The 23,351-nt window shown below is 41.6% G+C and overlaps 1 protein-coding gene across 2 annotated transcripts; it reads right to left on the bottom strand.

Annotated features, from left to right (window-relative positions):
- Window positions 1-7,873: 7,873 nt before the first annotated feature.
- On the bottom strand, window positions 7,874-23,150 carry angel2 (angel homolog 2 (Drosophila)). Of its 2 annotated transcripts, none has more exons than XM_017701050.2 (9): window positions 23,005-23,150; window positions 20,225-20,667; window positions 16,969-17,198; window positions 14,461-14,530; window positions 12,470-12,891; window positions 10,446-10,554; window positions 10,018-10,054; window positions 9,582-9,745; window positions 7,874-8,531 (listed from the first exon to the last, which is right to left on the bottom strand). In XM_017701050.2, exons 2-9 carry the CDS (start codon window positions 20,658-20,660, stop codon window positions 8,380-8,382), a joined length of 1,620 nt encoding a protein of 539 aa, XP_017556539.2. In that variant the 5' UTR covers window positions 20,661-20,667; window positions 23,005-23,150; the 3' UTR covers window positions 7,874-8,379. The 2 variants fall into 2 exon arrangements, with proteins under 2 accessions (XP_017556539.2, XP_017556538.2); XM_017701049.2 differs by lacking the exon at window positions 23,005-23,150 and adding an exon at window positions 21,370-21,577.
- Window positions 23,151-23,351: the final 201 nt, after the last annotated feature.

Genomic DNA, 23,351 nt, shown 5'->3' with positions numbered 1-23,351 from the left:
GCAACACAGAGAAGACCGTCAAATTAGCTTCTCTGCCAAAGTATCATATCAGATTTCATGCATTATTTAGGGAACCTCAAGCCTTTGTCACACCAAGTTAGACTTCATTGTATTGGTGAATAAGCTATGCACGCTCAACAGGCCTAATGAAGGCCTTCTCTGACAGTAGCCGAGCTCGACAATGTAGCTAGCAGTCTGTGGTGGACTAGTCCAGTGGTTGTTTTTTTTGCCTAGGAGCCATAAACCTGTGCTGACTTGAAAAGCAGCCAGAACCCAATTATACCTGGTGTTAATGCCAGCTTTATCCTGTCCTAAGACCTGCTTTGCCCAAACAGTGCAAGAATGACTGGGGAAAGCTGGTGGGAACGAGTTGGCATTAGCTGACCTGCATAATGCTCACTGGTTCTGATTAGCTTGGGTAAAGTATCCCTTTTCAAAGCTACCACACAAGTGCCAGAGTATTTTCAGCATTACACTTGCCTTCTTCCTCACTCCATCACCTTGATGTATTTATCTTTGAAGTGGTTACATAACCCAATGCTCCACACTCAGCAGCCAGGACGGTGATGAGAAGAAAGTTGGCTCTCATGTCAGCGCCTGTTACACCGAACCTGAGAAATGCTGCACTTTCACGGAATCCTTCTTCACTTCACATTAGACGTTCACGTTACAAGCCTCGTTGCTCAAATCCGACGTTTTTGCTCAAATCAGATCTCACTGACACAACAGTTCACACTCGTTTAGGTCAGTGATTTAAATCGGTCATGACCCCCATGAGCTCATCCTGCTCAGTAACGTCACGTAACTGAATCACTGCGTCATCAGCACAAACTGACGAGCAGAACGAGCTTCGCTGATAAGATCATTAACTCTGATCAGCTCTCAGCTTCATTATTAGAGCCAGACGAAGGAGGAAAAAGGTGAGATTTGTAGGCTTTAACATCTGTTCGGTGCTGTTGCCATGGTAACGCTGAATGACGGAGAAAAAGCGCATGAATTCTGATCTGAGCGTCACAGTAAGGTCTCATGGCCACAAATCAGATACGTATCTGATCTACAACCACATATGAAAGTGGCTCAGGTCGGATTTGAAAAGATGGGACTTGTGTCCACACAGCCCTGAGAACGTCATTTCTGAGTCACATTAGGGCAAAAATCAGATTTGTGCCACTGCAGTCTGGTAATGTGAACAAAGCCTAATTGTGTTTTTTTTTTTTTTCCAGCTGATGTTGCGAATGTAATTTAAATGGCTTTTTTTTTGTTTGGCCAAGAAGACCAGAACATCCACCTTTTTTGTCCTGAGGCTCGATCCCGGTACGTTGTGTGTCAAACTGCCAGTAAGCTGTGGTTGTGATGTCACAACACATAGAGGTTTGGCTGCCTGTGACTGGCCTAACCCTAACTCACCAACAGGCTTTTCTTGAACTTTTTATTAGGTTCCGTTTCCCCTTTTAAAACCTAAAACAACGTTTTTACTGATGTACATGCTTAATAAAACGGTTCTTCAAGGTTCTTAAGCAAAGACAGTGGTTCTGGGTAGAACCATGAACACTCAAAGAACTTTTTACATATTTAATGGTTCTCTGCATGGTAAGATAGTTCTTCAGATTGATGGAGAATGTGTTGTATATGGTGCTATATAGAACCTTTTTGAAAGGAGTTATCTATAGGACTTTTCACCAGGCAAAGAACTTTTTATGCCAGCAAATGGGTCTCTGAGTGTTCATGGTTCTGTATGGAATGACTGTCTTTACTAAAGGTCCATCTTTTTAAGAACCTTGAAGAGCTGTATTTTAAGTGTTGGCTATAAATTGTGATTTCGATATGAAAACAACTGATCTTTCAGCCCTCACTTAAGCTGTTACTGAAAATGCTGCGCAGTCTCCTTGAAGGTGCTAAAAAGACAGCATATCCTTGTCAAATTCTCTGAAATGTTCACTTTTCCGTTGAATTTTTTACTTTATATATTTTGTTGATGTACTGAGAACTTTATAATTCACTTTTTAAATAGAAACCGTTCACACCCTTTCAATGATTCACACTGCACATTTATGACGGATTCAGTCTTACTGAAGCAGAGAACGCAGAACGCTTTCTGCTCAGGGGTCTCATCTCCTCTCAGACTGAAGGAGGCCAATCAGAAATTCTATGACCCCCTATTACAAATGGATTGTGATTGGTTCCTCACCACGTTCATGGTTGTGAAAATATGGCGCTTTGAAATCTAATGAATGTTTTTGAATCACTCTGTGTTTCCACAATGAACTGCATTTAAAGTATCATTAATTTGTAACCTTGGTCTGTTATGACGGGTGGGATCACTACAGTGTCCAGTGTTACATGTTACAGGGGAAAGTAGAGATGGCACACTTCTACCATCCTGGAAAATAACACTCCCTCTTTTTAAAACATGGTGCCTGAGGTTTGTTTCAGCACCTTTTTAATGTATTTTACTGTAGAAATGATTTGTGTAACTGATGAAGTTGAGAGTCAAAGCTTGTTGGAATGTACAGAATGATCTCTCTCTGAAGCCTTAATATGGCTTTTAACAGTTTGTCCCCGACCTGGGCTTTAATACACCTCTGTTTCTGCAGCGGTTTTACTTCAGAGGAGAGTGTATTCCCCTTAAATACATTTTTGCTGTAACTTGATTTTATCAATTGTAGCATGTTGTAATAATAAAAGTATGTTTTTCATATTTTTTTTAATCTTGTGAATGATCTTGTTTGAACCCGTTTATCTTGAAGAAAGAATACATGGATGTTTAATAATTTCATGGAAAACCAAATTCCAAGGTTTTGGAGTAATATGTAAAAACACTGCCAAAGTTTCAAAACATACCACTAACCATCCAGTCCATATATGCAAGCCATGCTTCACTGCACATCTGTTCTGGTGTTCCAGCTCTGTGTTTTGAGTGAGGCACAATGCAGAGACGATAAAGGCACATTATGCAACATCATGACCACCTCCTTGTTTCTACGCTCAATGTCCATTTTATCATCTCCGCTTACTCTATAGGTGCACTTTGTAGTTCTACAGTTACAGACTGTAGTCCATCTGTTTCTCTGATACTTTGTTGTCCCCCTTGTACCCTGTTCTTCAGTGGTCAGGACCCCCATGGACCCTCACAGAGCAGGTACTATTTGGGTGGTGAGTCATTCTCAGCACTGTGGTAACACTGATGTGGTGGTGGTGGTGGTGGTGGTGTGTCACTGTGTGTGTTGCGCTGGTGTGAGTGGATCAGACACAGCAGTGCTGCTGGAGTTTTTAAACACTGTGCCCACTCACTGTCCACTCTATTAGACACTACTACCTTGTCAGTCCACCTTGTAGATGTAAAGTCAGAGACGATAGCTCATCTGCCACTGCACAGTTTGTGTTGGTCATCGTCTAGTCCTCAGTCATCAGTGGTCACAGGACACTGCCCACAGGACTCTGTTGGCTGGATATTTTTGGTTGGTGGACTATTCTCAGTCCAGCAGCGACAATGAGGTGTTAAAAAAATCCAGCAGCACTGCTGTGTCTGATCCACTAGTACCAGCGCAACCCACACTCTAACACACCACCACAATGTCCATATTACTGCAGTGCTGAGAATGACCCACCACGCAAATAGTACCTGCTCTGTGAGGGTCCATGGGGGGTCCTGACCACTGAAGAACTGGGTAAAAGGGGGTAACAAAACCGAGAAACAGATGGACTACAGTCTGTAACTGTGGAACTACAAAGTTCACCTATAGAGTAAGTGGAGATGATAAAATGGACAATGAGAGTAGAAACAAGGAGGTGGTCATGATGTCTGATCGGTGTAGGCACAGTAACAGAAACAGCCTGGTTAATTCTAAAATGGATTGCGACCATATTTGGTACTTAAAACACACCGATATATGTGGAAGATGCACAAAGAAACGGCTAAAAACATCACATCACTCAACGTGATGCGGCAAAACGGTGACTTGAACCAAAACCTGCTGTGATGTAACATCATTCCCTAAATGTAAATGTTCCTAAATCCCCAAAAAACACGCTCCTGATCATGTGTCCCTCAGAGAGAGAATCCTTCATCAGCAGCAGGGACAACACAGCCTGCAATAATCTGCTTACTGCACCACATACAGGGATTTACGAAAAATTAATCGCTCATTTTTCATCTCATCTACAGAAGGAGTGATGGGCAGCAACCTCTGTCCCATGTTCAGAGGAAAATACATATATGAAATAGTCAGCTAAGAAGCGCTCATCACCCAAATACTAGTCTTGAGCAAGTATAAGGGGGAAAGAGAAACACAAAGTTGTCAGGAAAAGCTCTCCTTTCATCCCATTTTGAGCCGTAAAGCACCTTTGATGCGCGCAGGCGGGCTGGCAGGGATTATGTGAGCAGCCCAGGATGAAGTGCAGTAAGCGGCGTCCTGGCAGAAGCATGAAGAGCCGAAAACACTGATGTAATAAAGGTGGACGTGAGAGCACATGTGATGAGACAGACGGCGGTGAAGGTTCATCAGAATGGATGAGTTTTACCATCGACAGCTCATGGCTGGATAAGCATCACAGCCATAATCGTGCCTCTAAACTGACGCTTCCTGTCACACAAACACAAGGACGCTGGAGTGTTATAACTCTTCTGCACAAGTAACCAATGTGCTGGAGGTCTCAAGCTTGACTGAAGTTCTGAGAGACAGTTGGTTTGGATGCACATCTACACCGTTAGAAATAAAGGTACATTTTTCTTTCCTCAAGGTACAAATAGTGTAAATGTTCCCTCAAAGGTTCTACGGCGGGTTTAGGGTCTGATTATGAACCTTAAACCAGTTTCTCCAGGTGAAAAGTTGATATTTGTACCTTTTCATGACCAAATGTTTTAAAACAGAACAGTAGAATAAAAGCCTGGAGGCGAGGCGGGGTGTGTGGAGTCAGTACAGCTTAGAACACATCATTTCAGTGGCTTCAGTTATGTTCCCTGGCTAAAGGTACTGAGATGGAGCCTTGAGGGTTCCACCCCAGTGACAGTTTAGTACCTTTATTTCTGAGAGTGTGTATATATATATATATATATATATATATATATATATGGAAACTAAGCTGCATTTTGTATTCTGTATCGAACAAGAACAGACAACATTTCACTTTCAGAACTACAGCAGCGTCTCCTCAGTTCCCAGACACTTGCTGTTAAAGAAGGCGTGATGGAACACAGCGGTAAACAGGCCCAACTTTTTTGGAATGAGTTGTGGGCACCAAATTCAAACTACAAATACTTCTCAAAAAACAAAATTTCTTAGTTTTAACATTTGAAATGTTGTCTTTGTAGTATTTGCATTTAAGAATATGCTTTACATGATTTGCAGTTCATTGCATCCTATTTTTATTGACATTCTGCACAGCGTCCCAACTTTTTTTGGAAATGGGGTTGTCGTAATGGCTTCTCTGACAGCAGTGAAGAATTTTATGGATGTCATGGTGCTGGAGCTGCCACTGCCAGACTGAATTGTGCAAAAGCTGACACGGAGGTCGCCTAATCTGCGGCAGTTGATGAAATTTGGGACAGGACCTTGTCTGATCTGGTTTACTTTACCGTCTTTGTGTACATCGGTTTGCTGGATTATCTGTTTTTGAACTGGAAATGATTGATTATAAGTATTTTCAGAGCCTGTTGAAATTCCAAGGGATAAAAAGTGGCCATGTAATAATAAATTATGACTGTTTTTGATACATAAAGCCCCACATCCACGGTCAAAAAGATGGCAATAGGTGCTCATGCATCCCTCATGCTCATGCTGTGACCCTAAAGCAGCTGCCGAATACAGTAAGTATGAGAAGAATCTGAATGAGTCTCCAGAACTTTTCCTAGAAAGTTGCGGTTTTTGTATAAATAAGAAACTGTTTGGCTGTGACTTTGTGGACAGGTGTGTAACTCAGATGAATACAAAGTGCAGATGGGAAAAATCACCTGACAGAAGGTGGTGACTCCATTTTTCAAGCTGAAGCACAGATGTGCTTACTAATGTGCTCATACAGACAACTGGAGCCTTTCATCATGCCTAACGTCAGATACAGGGAGCTGGTCTAGGATCAGCTTTAGCCTTTCATGTTCTAATTAATATGAATATGAAAAGGGAGGGAAGCTAATCCAAGTCTGGAATGTTGATAATTAAAAATTTATACAATTAATTTGACGAAGTGTAACAGGTGGAAGTTTAGTGAGGGGTAAGTATGAGCACTGCAACCCCACCAACATCCCCTCCATGTAGTCGTGGACGGGCGACAGTGTGAATCTGGCCTGTGTTCTCAGCCAGTTGTGGATCAGTCGCTCCGTTTTTCACTACGCATCACACCAGTGCAGGTGCAAGGACAATGTGTACATATGACAACATCCAGCCCTGTTCAGTGATGTCTGCCTCATAGAACGCAGACGTCACGTTGTCGTGCAGTCTTCGTAACTGAAGCTCTATATACATATATAATCAATAATCAATCTTCTTTCAAAATCACAGATTTTTTCCCTTCCTCCATCTTGACAAAATCGATGTCAATTGATAGAAACTGAGTCTGATTTAAGGACAGCCAGAAAGATTCACTTTCCATTCATTTTCCTCTGTTCAAACAGCAAAAAAAGCAAGGCTAGGTTATACGAACATATGATATCGCTAGCGTGATAAATCAAATCAGATTTATTTGTAGCGCTTTTTACAACTGATGTTGTCACAAAGCAGCTTTACAGAATTCCAGTAAAGACAAAGTTTTAACATGAATGTAAAACCCCCAGGTGAGCAAGCCAGGGGCGACAGTGGCAAGGAGAACCTCCCTCAGAGCTGAGGAAGAAACCTTGGGAGGAACCAAGGCTCACAGGGGGGGACCCATCCTCCTCTGGTGAAACTACCTACAGAGTTATTGTACTACTGATATTAATAGCATAAGAGACCAAAGAATCCCACAAATGTGAGAATTTACTCTGTTAAAAATTACGATAACCGTGTTATTCTCTTAGTTTGTCATTTCAATGTTTTATGGTCGTTTTTCTTCATAACAAGCATAAAAAATTGCTAGTGCTAATGTCTCAGTAGCTAGCCAACTTTCCCAATTCCATCTAAAATAGTCCAGCAGTTCTGACGTCTGAAGCGCCAGAATGCAACTGCTACTCCATTGCTGCTGATGCTCTTTTTATTTGAGGGTCCCATTTTAGAGGGAAGATCCCAACCACTGCCCTGTAACTCAGTAACCAGGGGCAACGCTTAAAAACAAGTAGGGGTAAAAATGAGAAATGGGACTGGGCCTTAGACTAACTGTCTCACATTGATGACTGGACTGCACCTCATTCACTGATACATAGAAAAAGACTTATTTCTATGTACTGTATTTGTATCCGGCTGACATTGCACAATTCAATTAATTTCTCATTGGTCAGTGCAGCATTTGAATGTAAACACAGCTTCATCATTTCTGATGTCGCATTAACCTCTTAAACTCCGCGGGACCACCGGTGGTTCCAAAACACACTTGGTCATGTTCTTCATAACGTTCATATTTCATAAGCTACAATCAGAAGCTGGGCGTCGTGTGAGGCTGTAGCTCTTCTCTCCAGTCAAATAGACGGTGATGTCATTTTAAACCCTTATAATAAAAGAAGCTGAACTCAGTTTGTTTTTCTACTGAAAGTCGACCCGTTTTCCCCCAAATCTGGGCTATAAACTATAAACAGACGGCGTCTCTTCAAAACACATGCTCTGTTAATGTGAGTGGAACATTAACAAAAAATAAATAAAAATTTACATTTATTTCATGCAGTTACTGAATAATTTGCCTTACGATTTGGTCACGAAAATTCAGAAGCCAGAAAACCCAAATATACCCTGGAGAATAAGAGGATAAAATGTTTACAAATATTTTACGTTTATTTTAGTCTTTAAAACTTTAAATTTTTTTTTTTCAAATGTGTGATAAATGACAATCCCAAGACAGCAGTATAAATGTATCCATAAACACAAGGCTTCCAAATGAGAAACCCACACTTTACTTCAAATAAAATTCATAAAAATACAATCATTAAAAAACAAGACATCTCAAACCTCTTTAATGCACAGTTCACTGTGCACTGCACCTTTTCTTTGACTTCCAATGGAGATCATCCTTCAAACTTCAGAGGGGAAAATGGACAAGAGGAGACGACTCGACAACGTCTAAGAAAACCATCCGAGTCCACCAGTTCATGCAAATGAAGGAATGTGAGTCAAATCTCGTTTTTCTTAGTTTTTTTTAAAAAATCAACCGTCCTGTGTCCACTTTATTGCAGGTGTTACATCGGTCATCATCATGTTCAGCTGTAAACTATGTTAATTAAAAGGTTCCATCGTGCTAATTGAGAGGGACGATGTGTTTGGCTCATGAGTGCAGCCGGAATTGGGCGATGAGTGGCAGGTGGTCAGAGGAGTTGATCTCATTGGGCAGGCCGTTGACCTCTTTAAGCTCTGCCTCGCCGACCAGGGCCAGCCTGGCCAGCAGCTGCAGACCTCGCGCCGCTGGCACGCTGCAATCTAGGAGCAAAAAGACAGTGCCATGGTTACCAGCAGACAGACGTGGATGTGCACTGCAATGGGATGTGCTGCAGCAGACACTGCAGCAAAGCTGCTGAACTGAGGGTCACATGGCTACAGGACCCCCACTGTTAAAGCTCCCTTGACAGCCCTGAAGCACAGAATGTCCATTTGGCCTTGCAAAAAGGCCTTTACTGAGCAGAAAACGTATCTGGTGACAAACGTGTGCCAATCAATGCACTTAGCTGGAGTCCTAAGTGATAAAACTCTATGTAGTACTAAGCCAATATTAAGAGTATCAGTATTAGAGCTGCATTATTTTTACCTAGACATGTTCTACTGAAGAGCTGCACAATTTTAACCTAGAATGAATCTGTAACATTTCACAGTACTGACATTGTGAATAACCTCCTATAATTCAGTGAACCTGACTCAGTGATACCAGTCCTGTTAGAAATGACTGAGAATTATAGCTGAAAATGTAGTTTTTATATCCAAATCGCAATTTCCAAGAATACAATTTTAAAATGGCCAAAATGTGTTTTAAATGGAGAAATTAACTGAATAACACTGAGCTTGTGAACTTACTACAAATGATTTAAACCAATCAGATGCAACTAAACCCCATGTGCAGTCAACATGACAACATGCATGTCGCAGTTTCTTTATACTGAGACACTCTAACTGTATGTTTATGAATATATAAGCAAATGCTATAAACCTAAAATGACTGCAACATATAATGTTCACGTTAAAACGAACATAAGGGTCATGATCAAGCTGGCTTTGCTTCAGTGTACCTCATTATCTTGCAAAAGTCTTGCACTGTAAATGTGGCTAATCAATTACACACGTTTTTAATGCCCTACAAATCAACTCGGTCGATTATGTTATAGACCGTCCTCTGGTAAAACTAATCCACCTCAAATACCGACCTCTACTGATAAAATAATAGTAGTAATTATAACCAACAAATAACTGGACAACATTTGTATTCAGAAGCTTTTTCTAACAGTTCTGCTGTCATGTAATTCTAGGGAAAAACCTTACCTGTTTGTACAGACCCGTCCGGAGAGGCAGAATAAAAGATATAATCGACGGTAATGGCCGACCGTGAATGGCAGGTGGTGATTTCAGGCCGCCTGCTCCCTTTTAATCTGTGCGAGTACGCCGACGTGAGCTTCAGACCATGCTCAATTCTGGCTTTGTCCACACTAGAAAACAGCAAAGAGAATAAGTCATTCTCTGTATCTGTACTGGAGGCAACGTCAGCAGTGTGAAGAAAGCAGCCTTCAGCTTAAAGGAGTCAGCAGACTTTGCACAAGGCACTGTGAGCAGCCCATTCCTATTATCCTGACTCTGAAGCTGCACTATCAAGTCCGTTTCACAAAAGGCTGACATGAAGAGGGATAAACTCCAAATCCTAAGTGATTCTTCAAACGCAACAATACTGTGAACTTGATACTTCAGCAGAACTTGAATTTACCCGTTTAACGAAGCTTCTTGCTCCTTCACCTGAGCTTCTGTGCAGGGGAGGCAGAAAAAAGTGCAAGTTAGTGTATTATTTTAAGACCCATTATTCTAAGATTAAGAGACCCTTATTGGTCCCACAACAGGGAAATTTCACCTCCGCAATCAAACCCATCAGTGTGCAGTGAAACAACACATACACACTAGTGAGTGCACACACACTAGGGGGCAGTGAGCAGCCCTATCCACAGCAGTCAGGGAGCAGTTGGGGGTTAGGTGTCTTGTTCAAGGGCACTTCAGTCACGTACTGTCGGCTCTGGGGATCGAACCGGTGACCTTCCAGTCACAAGGCTGGCTCCCTAACCTCCATGCCCAAAACTGCCCCTAATTTACCAGGACATTCTACCAACTTATGACAGAATCAGAGACGATACTGATGATCACCTTTAGGCTGGTGTTCGTACTGGCACTTTTGAGAAATGCCAAGGCTTGGGGGCCAAATGGGTGCAGTGAGAATACGCTGCCCTCTAGAGCTTTCTTCTTGTCCTGACACCTACAACAGGAAGGGAAAGAAAATGGAAATTGAAGAAAAAGACAGAAAAATGTCAACAAGGGCTGAGGCATCACCAGTAATGCTATCAAGCTAATGATAGCAGAAAACGCAGGAGGAAAAAATTAACAAATACAAAAACAATTATGTAATAAGAAATTCATGTGACAACAGAAATCACGTGCTCTACAATATTAGTAATATTAATATTAGATTAACAGGTTTTTAGATGGATATTATGCTAGAAATCCTCTATTTTAAACACTTTTCTATCTATTAAACACTTAACTATCACACTTTTGCAGTGCACACGATATTTAACTGAATAAAAAAAAACTGAATAAATAATATTTAACTAAAGAACATATGTTCATTTTTGTTAGTTATGTTGGCTGTACATTTCTTCCAGCAATATGCCAACATCTAGTGTAATGCCTTTCCAGAAGAATAGAGGCTGTTATTGCAGCAAAGACGGACAAACTATTAATCTATTAATGCCACTGATTTAAGAAGAAATATTGTCGACAAAGAAAAGTGTCTACAATCTTTTGAGAGAGAAAAAAAATTGATGAAGTCAAAGTAAATTAACCTCTTCAACAGGGAACAAACGTAAGTATGTTTTTCTGCAAATTTTAGAGCATAGTTTTTATTTACTTTATTTATTTATTTATATGAATAATTTTGTTTTATATTTTTCACCCAATATGTTAGCTCATCTAATAGACAGTAATTGTGCAGAAGTGTCAAAACATGTCATTACTATGCAGTGGTGGACGAGAACTAAGTAAATTTAATTGGTTTCTGTGCTTAAGTAGTTTATTCGTGTATCTGTGTAAAGGCCACCACACACTGGAGGAAAAACAGATAGCAGACAGTACAAAGCCAGTGGAGAACAGTAACTGAGTAAATATAATTGGTTTCTGTACTTAAGTATTTTTTTGTGTATCTGTACTGAAGTTTTTCTGGGCGACTTTTTACTTTCACTCCACTACATTTCAAAGTTTAATATCTGACTTTTTCCTCCGCTACATTTTGAGAAATCTGTCGTTCCTTTTGGTTTCTGTGTGTATAAAAATGTAACATGTCAAAACGAAAGAAGCACAAAGCAAGAGCACCAATCAGGGCACAGCGGTCACTTTGTTTAGAGCTTGTTTTGACCTGTTTGTCATACCGACCCAGTGCAGCACAGGGTTCAACGTCAGCACAGCAGTGTAAAACTTTGGGAGAGTCTGTTCAACATAAATGATGAACTACCCTAACTTTGTGTAAATAGAGCACAATATAGAAATATGTCCACATATGCAGTCGTGACTGACGCGGCTTTTTTCTGAATTTATACAAACACCATTTCATTTTATAGTAAATTAGTTTGGGCTGGTTTCTGTTTATGAACAGAGACCTACAGATCAATATAGTAAAGGAACTCATTTGTGATCCTGAGTTTAAAGCCAGTTTTTATTAAACTTGGAATTAAGTTGTAAATAAATCTTAAACTGAAACTTTGCTTGTTTGTAAAAAGCGATTTCAGCGCCACTCGGTTCTCCCTGATGGAAACTGTTTACCTTCAGTGTTTTGTGCTTATGATCATTTTAATAGACGTCAGCGTCACTAATTAATGACGTTCTATTAAAAGACTGGTTTACCAAGAGAGACACTGGAGGATTTTCACCTAAAATGAGTTCATGAAGCGAGTCTTATCATTTTTGTAACAACAGGACATTACAGGTGGAGGTCTAAAGGGAGGAACTTCTACTTTTACTGGAGTAATATTTTACCTTGGGTATCTACTTTAACTCTAGTACATGGTTTGTGTTCTTTGTCCACCACTGTTACTAGGGATGCCCTAATTTTTGCATACAACTCTAGTTTGGACAACAGCAATGTTGTCCAAAAGCTTGCATTTTCTGGCGTTCCTCACCTTCCCGATGGGCATTCCCACGTACTCCAGCTGGCTTTCTTTAATGAAGCTGTAGAGGGGAGACCAAGGCACCGAGTTAAAGTCACCACACAGCAACACGGGACAGGTGCTGCCGTCAGCTCGCTCGGCCACACGGTTAATCTCTGCTAGCAGCATGGCCAGCTGGGCAAGCTTGATGTCTCCACGCCTGGGGTTGTACAACAGGTGCGTATTGGCCACACAGACACTACAGGCCGAGCCCGAGGGCTCCACAGGCTGGAGCAGAAGAATCAGACCTACGTTGTCTCGGTCCAGCAGAGGAATTCCTCGCCTGAAATATTCTATAGTGTGACAGGACAGTAGGGAGAAGCGGTCACGTTTGAAGACCACCGCACAGCCGTCAGGCTTTCGGCCTGTTCGCCTTTTGTACTCGCAGTGGTAGCCTGGGGGGAGGGGAAACAACAGCAGAAAGTATTGTTTATTTTAATTATAATATATACACTCAACTGCCACTTTATTAGGTAATTGTAAATAAATGTTCAATTGCTTGTTAATACAAACAGCTAATCAGCCAATCACATGGCTGCAACGCAGTGCATTTAGGCATGTAGAGGTGGTCAAGACAACTTGCTGAAGTGCAAACCGAGCATCAGAATGGGGAAGAAAGGTGATTTAAGTGAATTTGAATGTGGCGTGGTTGTCGGTGTCAGACGGGCTGGTCTGAGTATTTCAGAAACTGCTGATCTACTGGGATTTTCACACACAACCCTCTCTAGAGTTTACAGAGAATGGTCAGAGAAAGAGAAAATATCCAGCGAGCAGCAGTTGTGTGGACGAAAATGCCTTGTTGATGTGAGAGGTCGTAGGAGAATGGGCAGACTAGTTCGAGATGATAGAAAGGGAACAGTAACAAGGTGTAACTAATAAAGTGGCCATTTTATCAGCTGCACTTACTATATAGGTGCACTTTGTAGCTCTACAGTTACAGACTGTAGTCCATCTGTTTCTGTGCATACAGTTAGCCCACTGTTCTTCAGTGGTCAGGACCCCACAGGACGCTGTTGGCTGGTTATTTATGGATATTTTTGGTTGGTGGACTAGTCTCAGTCCAGCAGCGACAATGAGGTGTTTAAAAACTCCAGCAGCTGCTGTGTCTGATCCACTCATACCAGCGCAACACACACTAACACACCACCACCATGTCAGAGTTACTGCAGAGCTGAGAATGATCCACCACCTAAATGATCCACCACCTAAATGGTACCTGCTCTGTGAGGGTCCATGGGGGTCCTGACCACTGAAGAACAGGGTAAAAGGGGGTAACAAAGTATCAGAGAAACAGATGGACTACAGTCTGTAACTGTAGAACTATAAAGTTCACCTATACAGTAAGTGGAGCTGAGAAAATGGAAAATGAGCGTAAAAACAAGGAGGTGCTCATAATGTTGTACCTGATCTGTGTAAATATATATAAAGTTAATACATAATAAATAATATATCGTGATTATCATTTGCATAATTTGGTGACTTTTTCATCACTTAGAAAATATGAACTTATTTTAAACCTCTTAGTTCTGCAGGACTAACACTTCAGAATCATGTTATACATTTATTCTATTAGTTGATTCCAATCTTCTGAAGGGGAACACCACCACTTTACATAAAGACATACTGAAGCATGCAGCGAAGGCCTGCAGTGCCCTCTACTGAGCTACTCCAAAACATCTTGCCAAGTATTAAATTCTACTCAATATTAAATATTTAACCAAGGACACATTATTTAGTGCATTTTATCAATTATATAAAAATAATGGCAAGTGAAAATGATTGAGATTTTATATAGCACAAAATTATATGAGCATTCGGAAACCCATCATTTTTTATATTCATAACATTTCACTTTTTTTTTCTAACGTCACAGTCTTGTGAACTCTAATTCAAGGCATTTTTGTGCACAATTCTCCATTAAAGAACACAATAACATCATTACGTGGTCAAGAAATGTCATGTACCCAGAGACTCCAGCCTTGGCTTGATCTGCCTTTGATAGTGATCTTCTTGCACCTCTTGAAGACACATAATCTACGGACACAAAGGTACTTCAGCACAATCGAGAATCACCGACCACACAAACACACAGCACACAGAGCTGCAACGTAACATCTTGTTCAGAAAACACAAAATCTGCTTTCAAAATTGACGTTTTGTTACTCGTACTTGACAAAGATTCATACCACCTCACAGTGACAGAACTCTGTATCGCTGCGCCACGGCATTAAAAACCCTTGTGCTGTTAAGCGAATAAACTTTGACTCTAAAGCCAACAGCCTAAACAGCTCCATCATTAATATCACAGGCTTGAATTAAAGCACTGACGGCATGATTTACTGTAAAACTGCAGAATAAACATCTAAAAATATCACCTGAACGTCTCACACACTTCAAATGTCCCTGTTTCAGTCAGAAGTTGCGTCAAGCCTAGGCCGAATCCCAAATGGCTCTGTTCTCCCTTAACAGTGCTCTAGCTATGGAACGTCATAAGTTCTAGCCTCTACAGCCAAAACAGTGCATCATGTATTAAGTGTGGACATGTCCGAATCACAAACGACTGTTTCTTAGCTGTGTTTTGCACTGTTCAGCAGCAAGATCCAGTATAAACTCCTATGTAGTGCACTATGTAGGGAACAGGGAGCCGTTTGAGATTCAGCCCCAGTGTGAGAAGAGGGCGCCGCTGGATTGGTGCTAAATAATTTGGTGAGCAAACAGTGCTAAACAGTGACAAAGGTTTCTGCATTAAACAGTGCTGTGACATCAAATGGTCATTGTTATACGACAAAAACTTTACAAATTCATGAAATGACTACAGTGCACAGCAACAGACGGCTGAACGTTCTCTTCATTCAGCGGTCCATGGCTGCTTACCATATTGTAAGGGAACTACACTTCTTGGCGGAACACTTGTTTGTTATTATTAATAGTAACAAATTTTTTTCTGAAAAACTGCCCTTTATAAAAGCATTACGGCACTTGAGGCCGTGTGTTACAGTGATTTTATCCCAGGGAAAGGAGAAGCCTCTCGTGCCTCGTTATTGATTTATAGACTCCGGGTCTAAGCTTCATTTGTCTGTGGAGCAGAATGAATAGGGTTTGAGAAATCACCTCTAGCGCCCCCTGGGTTAAATACGAATGCTCAGAAGCCAACACGTTCTGCCCTGTGTACATTCTCCTCTCAAACACCACTGGATCCTCTGAATTACGAGGTCGTTAAAGAGTTGAAATATGAATATTGATACATGTGAGCTAAAGCTACTGCGCACTGAGTTAATGTCATTTGATTGGCAGCCTCCTTAATCAGGTCGTCACCCCCTGATGAACTGATTTCGGCTCTCAGAATATCCTACTTTTTCATTTTAATGCTGGTTACATTTTTCTGCCAGCTTTCGACTTTTACCATTCCACCTTAAGAGCCATCGTGGTCACGTTCTGAACTGCCACGCCATTTAAGATGGAATGGGGAAATTCGAACAGGCAGCCGGCGGAAAAGAAGCTTCAGCTTCATGGAGGGTTGAAAGGCCTGATATGAGGAGGTTTCTCTCTTTACGCTGAACAGCTGAGTGACATTAACATTTTGCTGTTTAACACCGGCAGGTCGGTATTTTGTCTAGTCTGCTGTTTGTGATGCCTGCTCACAGCCGCTGCACCATTTAAGGAACAGGAACATTCAAACAAGAAGCTGCAAAAAAGAAGCTGAATTCAGCCTCGTAGTTTAAAAGCTGGGAGTATTTTTGATCAGGAGTTTTAACCTATCAGAATATCCCACCAAGAGGTTTTATTTAGGGGTTTACCTGTAAATAAGCTACAGTAGAACATTTCGATAAGGTAGCCCAGCTTGTCAGAGCAGCGGCTCAGCCAGCCTGAGCTTCGTGAAGCTTAGTGACATCAAATTGATGCGCAGTAGCTTCAGCTCGCATGTAGTAATATTAGTATTACAGCTCTTTAATGACCTCGTAATTCAGAGGATCCAGTGGTGTTCGGGAGGAGAATGTTCACAGGACGTATCGGGTTCTGAAGATTTTATTTACCACAGGGGACGACAGAGACAATTTTATGAAAACCCTATTCATTCTGGCCCATAGAGAAAGGAGCTCAGACCTGGAGTTCCTAACATGGGCATAACGAGGACTACAGAATGACGCACTACAGTGGTCTATTATACTCATACACCACAAAAAAATGTATCTGTACAGACAAAGGCTTCATCTGTATATGCAGCTCACAAAGTGCCCACCTCCAAAATGTCTCATTACACATCGTGTGAATTTGCAGAGAATAAACAGAGTCAAAGGCAAATTTAAAACAAGCACAGACTTCATAATTACAGTGTACAATTCACTATTGCCTCTATACCACCAGCCAAGTCTGTCAAAACATCCTCTCATGTCAGGTGTCTGGTATATTTATGATTATTTCACTGTTCATTCAACCAACTTGCACACCACACCATGAAGGAAATTACTTACATCTGCACTGTGTTGTTCCAGCTCTTTGATTATATTGGTGAACCTGTGTCTCCACTCCAGTATGTGTGGGTTACAGTGTTTGTAAAGGTAGGCATTGCTAAGGAGCAGCTCTTGGGAAAGGATATTGTAGGACATCACAGAGAAATCAAAGGTCTTCTCACGCAAGCTGCCGTCTGTTTGAGGCTCGCAGTCATAGAGAACAGAGATGTCCTCCCACTGTCTCTTCAGCTCTGTACGGGTAAATAAAAAGTTAGTTTTTATGTACAGTTTATTAGGTGCACCTACTCTGTCCCTATAATATAATGTGCACTTTCAGGTTTATAATTATTGACTGGAGCTAATCCACTGTTGCATACCACTATTCAATGGAGAGGGACAACCATTTGACCACTACTGACCAGGTATTAATTGGGTGGGTGATGTGTGTTGCACTAGTCTTGTGTTGCACTTACTGCCCACTCTGTTAGACAGACCTAGCTCGAAGTTGTGTCAGTGGTTTTTAACCAGTGGGCTGTGGCGATGCTGCTTGTGGGGGCTGGAAGCCCTTTAAAAACAACCAAAAAAACCTGCTTGGGCATTTAATCAAATAAATAACTTTAAATCCAAATCATTATTGTTTGTGACAATATTTGCAAAAATTAAACATGAAAAACACCTAAATGTGACCGATGTATGATATTTATCCATGATGGAAAAATGGCTCACCAGAAATGTTTAGGATTTTTTGGTGTTGGTTGCCAGCCACTTTATTAGGTACAATTGCTTGTTTACACAAATAGCTAATCAGCCAATCACATGGCTGCAACTCAGTGCATTTAGGCATGTAGAGGTGGTAAGGACAACTTGCTGAAGTGCAAACTGAGCATCAGAATGGGGAAGAAAGGTGATTTAAGTGACTTTGAACGTGGCGTGGTTGTTGGTGCCAGACGGGCTGGTCTGAGTATTTCAGAAACTGCTGATCTACTGGGATTTTCACACACAACTATCTCTAGGGTTTACAGAGAATGGCCCGAGAAAGAGAAAATATCCAGCGAGCGGCAGTTGTGTGGACGAAAATGCCTTGTTGATGTGAGAGGTCAGAGGAGAATGGGCAGACTGGTTCCAGATGATAGAAAGGCAACAGTAACTCAAATCACCAACCAAAATCTCTGAGGAACGTTAACACCTTGTTGAAAGTTTGCCACGAAGAATTAAGGCAGTTCTGAAGGCAAAAGGGGGCCCAACCTTTTACTAGCAATGTGTACCTAATAAAGTGGCTGGTGAGTGTATATAGTCATGTGAAATTTGATATCCCATACTGATTATCGTTATATTTGCGATCATGTAAATGGTGGTTAAATCTTGTGGACTACAGGCTGCTGCAGACCAGTTTCTATTACTGTATTCTATTTAAACTCCGACCACAACAGTATACGAAATGCTGCTTACTCCAAGAAGGATACCAATCACGTCTTTAAGGTAGACAAATGGTAAAACGTCTGTTTTCGTCCTGAGTAACATCACTAAATTCGACAGACTGATTATAAACCTAACCCCCCACCCCCCGACCGCACAAGCCGTTTTCCCAGCTTCGCCAGCCTGAGCTGAGTTTATTCAACTGTTGTTCTCTGCAGTGTCTGTAAAAGTAGCTTTTACTGTACGAGGACATTCGACCTCAGTTTCAGTTTGTGCTCAATAATAATATAATCATGTTTGACTTTATAATATAAGTCTTTATATTTCAATCCAAGATCAATGAAAAATTCAATGAGCTGCTTCATGTCTGAGCTCAGCTTTTACAAGTGAATGCAAATCGTTTTCATTGTAATTCAAAGCATTCGCAAGGGAATGCATTTTATTTGCGAGGGAACACAATGTTATTAACTTTTAACATTAACTTTTTTTTTTTAAACCACGGTTCCTTAGGGACTCCGCGTAAACAGTGCTTTTCTGCAACACTACCTTTGTTGTATAGCTGTGCTTTGTACAGTTAAAGTAGAGACCCCCCCCCACCCCCCCCAAAAGGTTACTCCAGTAAAATTAGAAGTTCCTCCCTTTAGACGTCCACTTGGGTAAAAGTACAAAAGTATTTACCCTCAAACGTACTGAAGTATCAAAAGTAAAAGTACTAAAATGTCAATTAACTTCATGCAACTTCGTTCCAAGTTTAAATTTAATAAAAACTGGCTTTAAACTCAGGATCACAAATGAGTTCCTTTACTATATTGATCTGTAGGTCTCTGTTCATAAACATAAACCAGCCCAAACTAATTTACTATAAAATGAAATGGTGTTTGTAGAAATTCAGAAAAAAGCCGCGTCAGTCACGACTGCATATGTGGACATATTTCTATATTGTGCTCTATTTACACAAAGTTAGGTTAGTTCATCATTTATGTTGAACAGACTCTCCCAAAATTTTACGCTGCTGTGCTGACGTTGAACCGTGTGCTGCACTGGGTCGGTATGACCAACAGGTCAAAACAAGCTCTAAACAAAGTGACCGCTGTGCCCTGATTGGTGCTCTTGCTTTGCGCTTCTTTCGTTTTGACATGTTACGTTTTTATACACACAAAAACCAAAAGGAACGACAGATTTCTCAAAATGTAGTGGAGGAAAAAGTCAGATATTTGACTTTGAAATGTAGTGGATTGAAAGCAAAAAGTCGCCCAGAAAAACTTCAGTACAGATACACAAAAAAATACTTAAGTACAGAAACCAATTATATTTACTCAGTTACTGTTCTCCACTGGCTTTGTACTGTCTGCTATCTGTTTTTCCTCCAGTGTGTGGTGGCCTTTATCTGCAGAGGTCTTTCTATTCTTCTCTGGACTAAACAAACAAGAACCTCTGACCAAAACATAAGGCACAGCCTCCTGACTGCCCACTGGTATAACAAAGAGTTCAGACATCTAATGGTTTCCTCAGTATGAGAATATATAATTCTAGAGAAACTAAATTGCAAAACAAAAATTCTAATTTAGTTCTGATACATCTCCATTAAAAACACCAGCAGTGCTGCTGTGCCTGGTACACCTGAACCTGAGCAACACACATCAACATGTCACCACTCTGCAGGTGTACTAAGAATGGCCCAACCACCCAAATATCTGGTCAGTGGCGGTCCTACGGGGATCTGTTTTTGTCGTTGACAGTGACCTATGTGTGCAGGTACACTTGATAAAACAGCCAACGAGTGCAGGTAAAGCAAGCGTACCTAACAAACTGGCAACTCAGAGTTGAAACAAGTGTTGTTCTAAAATCACTGCGCCTTTACCTGCTTTACTCTCTGGGCTTGGTGGGAATTTCCCAGGAGTGAGTGGTACACCGATGACGTTCCTCAGCCATGGTGGACTCGCCTCCCTGCTTTCTCTCGGAGCCGAGCGCCTACAGCTGTGCTGCAACTTCACCTGTTCACCTGTGCCCTTATCTTCAGTGCTTTTCCTCCTTTTAAGAGGAGGTTCTTTATCAGGGCGGTCCATTCGCCCAGCAGAGAGATGAAAACCGCCTCGGTGAGCGGCGTTGGGTAATACTCCGGGACGCCTCCACTCGTTCCAGCTGAAGGTGGAGTGCTTTTTACTGGTGGTGTGGCGCTGGGGATGTTGCTGGTACGACTGACCGATCAACCATGAACACCTGGGCTGATGCCAGGGTCTCCATACACTAACAGCAGTCTGAGCAGAGCCCACTACGCTCAGGGGACGGACAAACATGGATTGACTGCGAAAAAGAAAAAAAGAAAGAGAAGGATCTCAGGAAGCACTAAGCACTTTACCAACTGGGTTACCATCAAGACCATTACAATATATCAAGACCATTACGAAATGCAATACATAGAGTGATATGCTACAGACAGTAAAAAGAGCGAAACAGAGCTTAATGGGGTGACGCTCATGACTAACTTCCATTACAGCCACAAATTTAGGCTGCTGTGCAGTAAAAATCATTTAAGAAATGAAATTAGTTTTTAGGATTATCAATAACGCTAAATATTTTACTTCTTTAAAAAACTACAGAAACTACAAGAGAGGACGAAAAGTTTTGGTCAGTCAGCCCACAGACATCAAATATTTTCACCATTCTCACATTTATGGTGAAATAACTCTCTCCTAACCCTTGTGAACAAAGAGACCAGGAGACCAGGAGACCAGGTCCACGGTTCTAATGCAGTGAAAACGTAGTTTAAACAGGGAACTCGACCCTAAGAGCAGCTACTCCTACAGAACCGGACACATGTAGGTCAGCGCTTCTACTCCGTGTCGAGCACTGGGATTGGAGCTTCCATTGGAAGCATTCCATTCCACTTTGGCGGAAGGACGAACGAGAGGCGAGACGCTGAACACTGGTCTAAATTAAACACGATTAAACGAGAAAAGAATGAAGAGCGCACGTTATCCGCCATGCTAACACAGCAGAGCTTACTTCGCGGCTGCAGCTGGACCCGCATAGCTTATGTTCGGGTGTCGAAACATAGAAATCAGTCTTCCTCAGAAAGCATCCAATAGTCCCATCGCTTAATCTCAACCCTACTGGGACCGTCTTCAGCGGATTAAGCGCAGTCCTGATCAACAACTGGGACGTGAGCTAGCTTTAGCTACCAAACCAAAACAACGACGAGGCGCTCACATTTGACGTCGTTGGGTCCAGCCAGACACGTCAAAGGCGCCGCCATCTTGGGGCGGTCAACATCGCTGCTAGACTGCATTCAGTACCATTACAGAACGGCAGCTTTAATAAAGATACTGTCCCAAATTACACTATTTCAGGAATATTGCTCTCAGAAAGTGGGATGGGATTATATAACGGAGGGAACGCAGTGATCCACACTTATGTCTGTGTGATGTTTATTGTCTGTGTGATGTTTGTGTAGATGTGGTCGTGTGGTTAATGAGGCCCAGAGATCCTGTTGATGCGATTGTTCTTCCTCTAGTTTTATATTAAGCTTCTTTCATTTAATAGTCCTTACACCCCTTAGATATTCATAATAGATGAACATTAGCACCTTATTACACAAAGCTGAACTTTGGTTCTTACTTGCCAGCTTAAATGGTGCATCAGCCGGCTTTCTGTACGAATTTTCCTGTTCCACCTTAAATGGTGCAGCTTCAGGCACCAGAAAGTGACTGCTGCACCACTTATGGTGGAACGTATGGAGCCCCATTGGTGACATCCTGTATAAAAATAATGCGCGACCAAGACTTATTAACGTGTGGGAACGAGATCCTAAGGCGTGGCCACAACTTAGCAAGGGGTGGGAATGAGATTTATTAAGTCATGGCCACAACTTAATCATCTCATTCCCATGCCTTACCTTACTAAGTCGTGGCCACGCGTTATTTTTATTTATATGGAAGGTCACCAGCGGGGCTCCGCGGGAATGGGAAAAAAGAAACTGGCGAATAGGAAACAAGACTTTCGCTTCGTCCTTCTGTTTATGTAGATTAGAAGTGATTCACCCATTGATGGATTTGCTGATTGTGTTTTTACCGGAGGGCAAAAATCACATCAGGTACTGACGGAATACTTTCCTGCAGGTCCGGACGGATAATTATCACCATAGTTTATTAAAGAAATAAAAGCTACCATCCATGCAGCCCAGATTAATCAGTGTCTGAGGATTATAATAAAACAGATTAGATGAAAAAAGAGTGAGTGATAATGAAGTCGTGGCTGATTTAATCCTGAGACTCTTCGTATCTCACTATAAGTGATTCTGTTCACAAGTGGAGCTTGACCGCTCCAACATGGCGGACGCGCAGACGTATCGCCTCGCATAGAGAATAACACACAGCGCAGCATCTCGGTGTGTAGCTCTATTGCTGAGACGAGTGATGGCGAACGAGACGGCTACGTGGCTAATTTTGTATAAAAATGCTATTTATATACTTCTTATCTTCTTGTCACTGTTTGTAGTCCAACATAAAGGCTTTCTACGACGCTAATCAACAAAGTCTTGAGTAACACGACACGACAGAGTACAGAGTTTGGACCGTGTTGCGGGTCTGTAGTACTGGAGGCTGCGCTCTTCTGCAGCTAACACGGTTCAACGTTACTTACCCGGCCGAAGTCTCAGATCTGAATGATTGTCTCTGAGTTTTCCTCAGATGTTTCCTCTGGTGCTGCTCCGATGTCACAACAACCACACCTGCTCCTACAATGCTTCAACACACTGTTGGCGTGGTGTAGACGGACGGACGCAGCGTTGCTGTACTGCAGAAAGCGTTTCAGTGAAGGGGCTTCAACTTAATGTGAAAAACCTGAGGTTATTAAATGAGAACTCCACAAGACCGTGTTCTCAAAATCTCTACATAACAGTTAAGATGTCAACAAAGTCGTTCAGAGCGGTTTGGTGTGAAGTGCTTTGTTCTAGAGAAATTTACACAGCCAGAATTGTTTACAGTGGT

Source organism: Pygocentrus nattereri, chromosome 4 (genome assembly GCF_015220715.1).
Source record: "Pygocentrus nattereri isolate fPygNat1 chromosome 4, fPygNat1.pri, whole genome shotgun sequence".
NCBI lineage: Eukaryota > Metazoa > Chordata > Actinopteri > Characiformes > Serrasalmidae > Pygocentrus > Pygocentrus nattereri.
The sequence above is the reverse complement of the archived record's forward strand: the minus strand, read 5'-3'. Positions and strand labels throughout refer to the sequence as shown.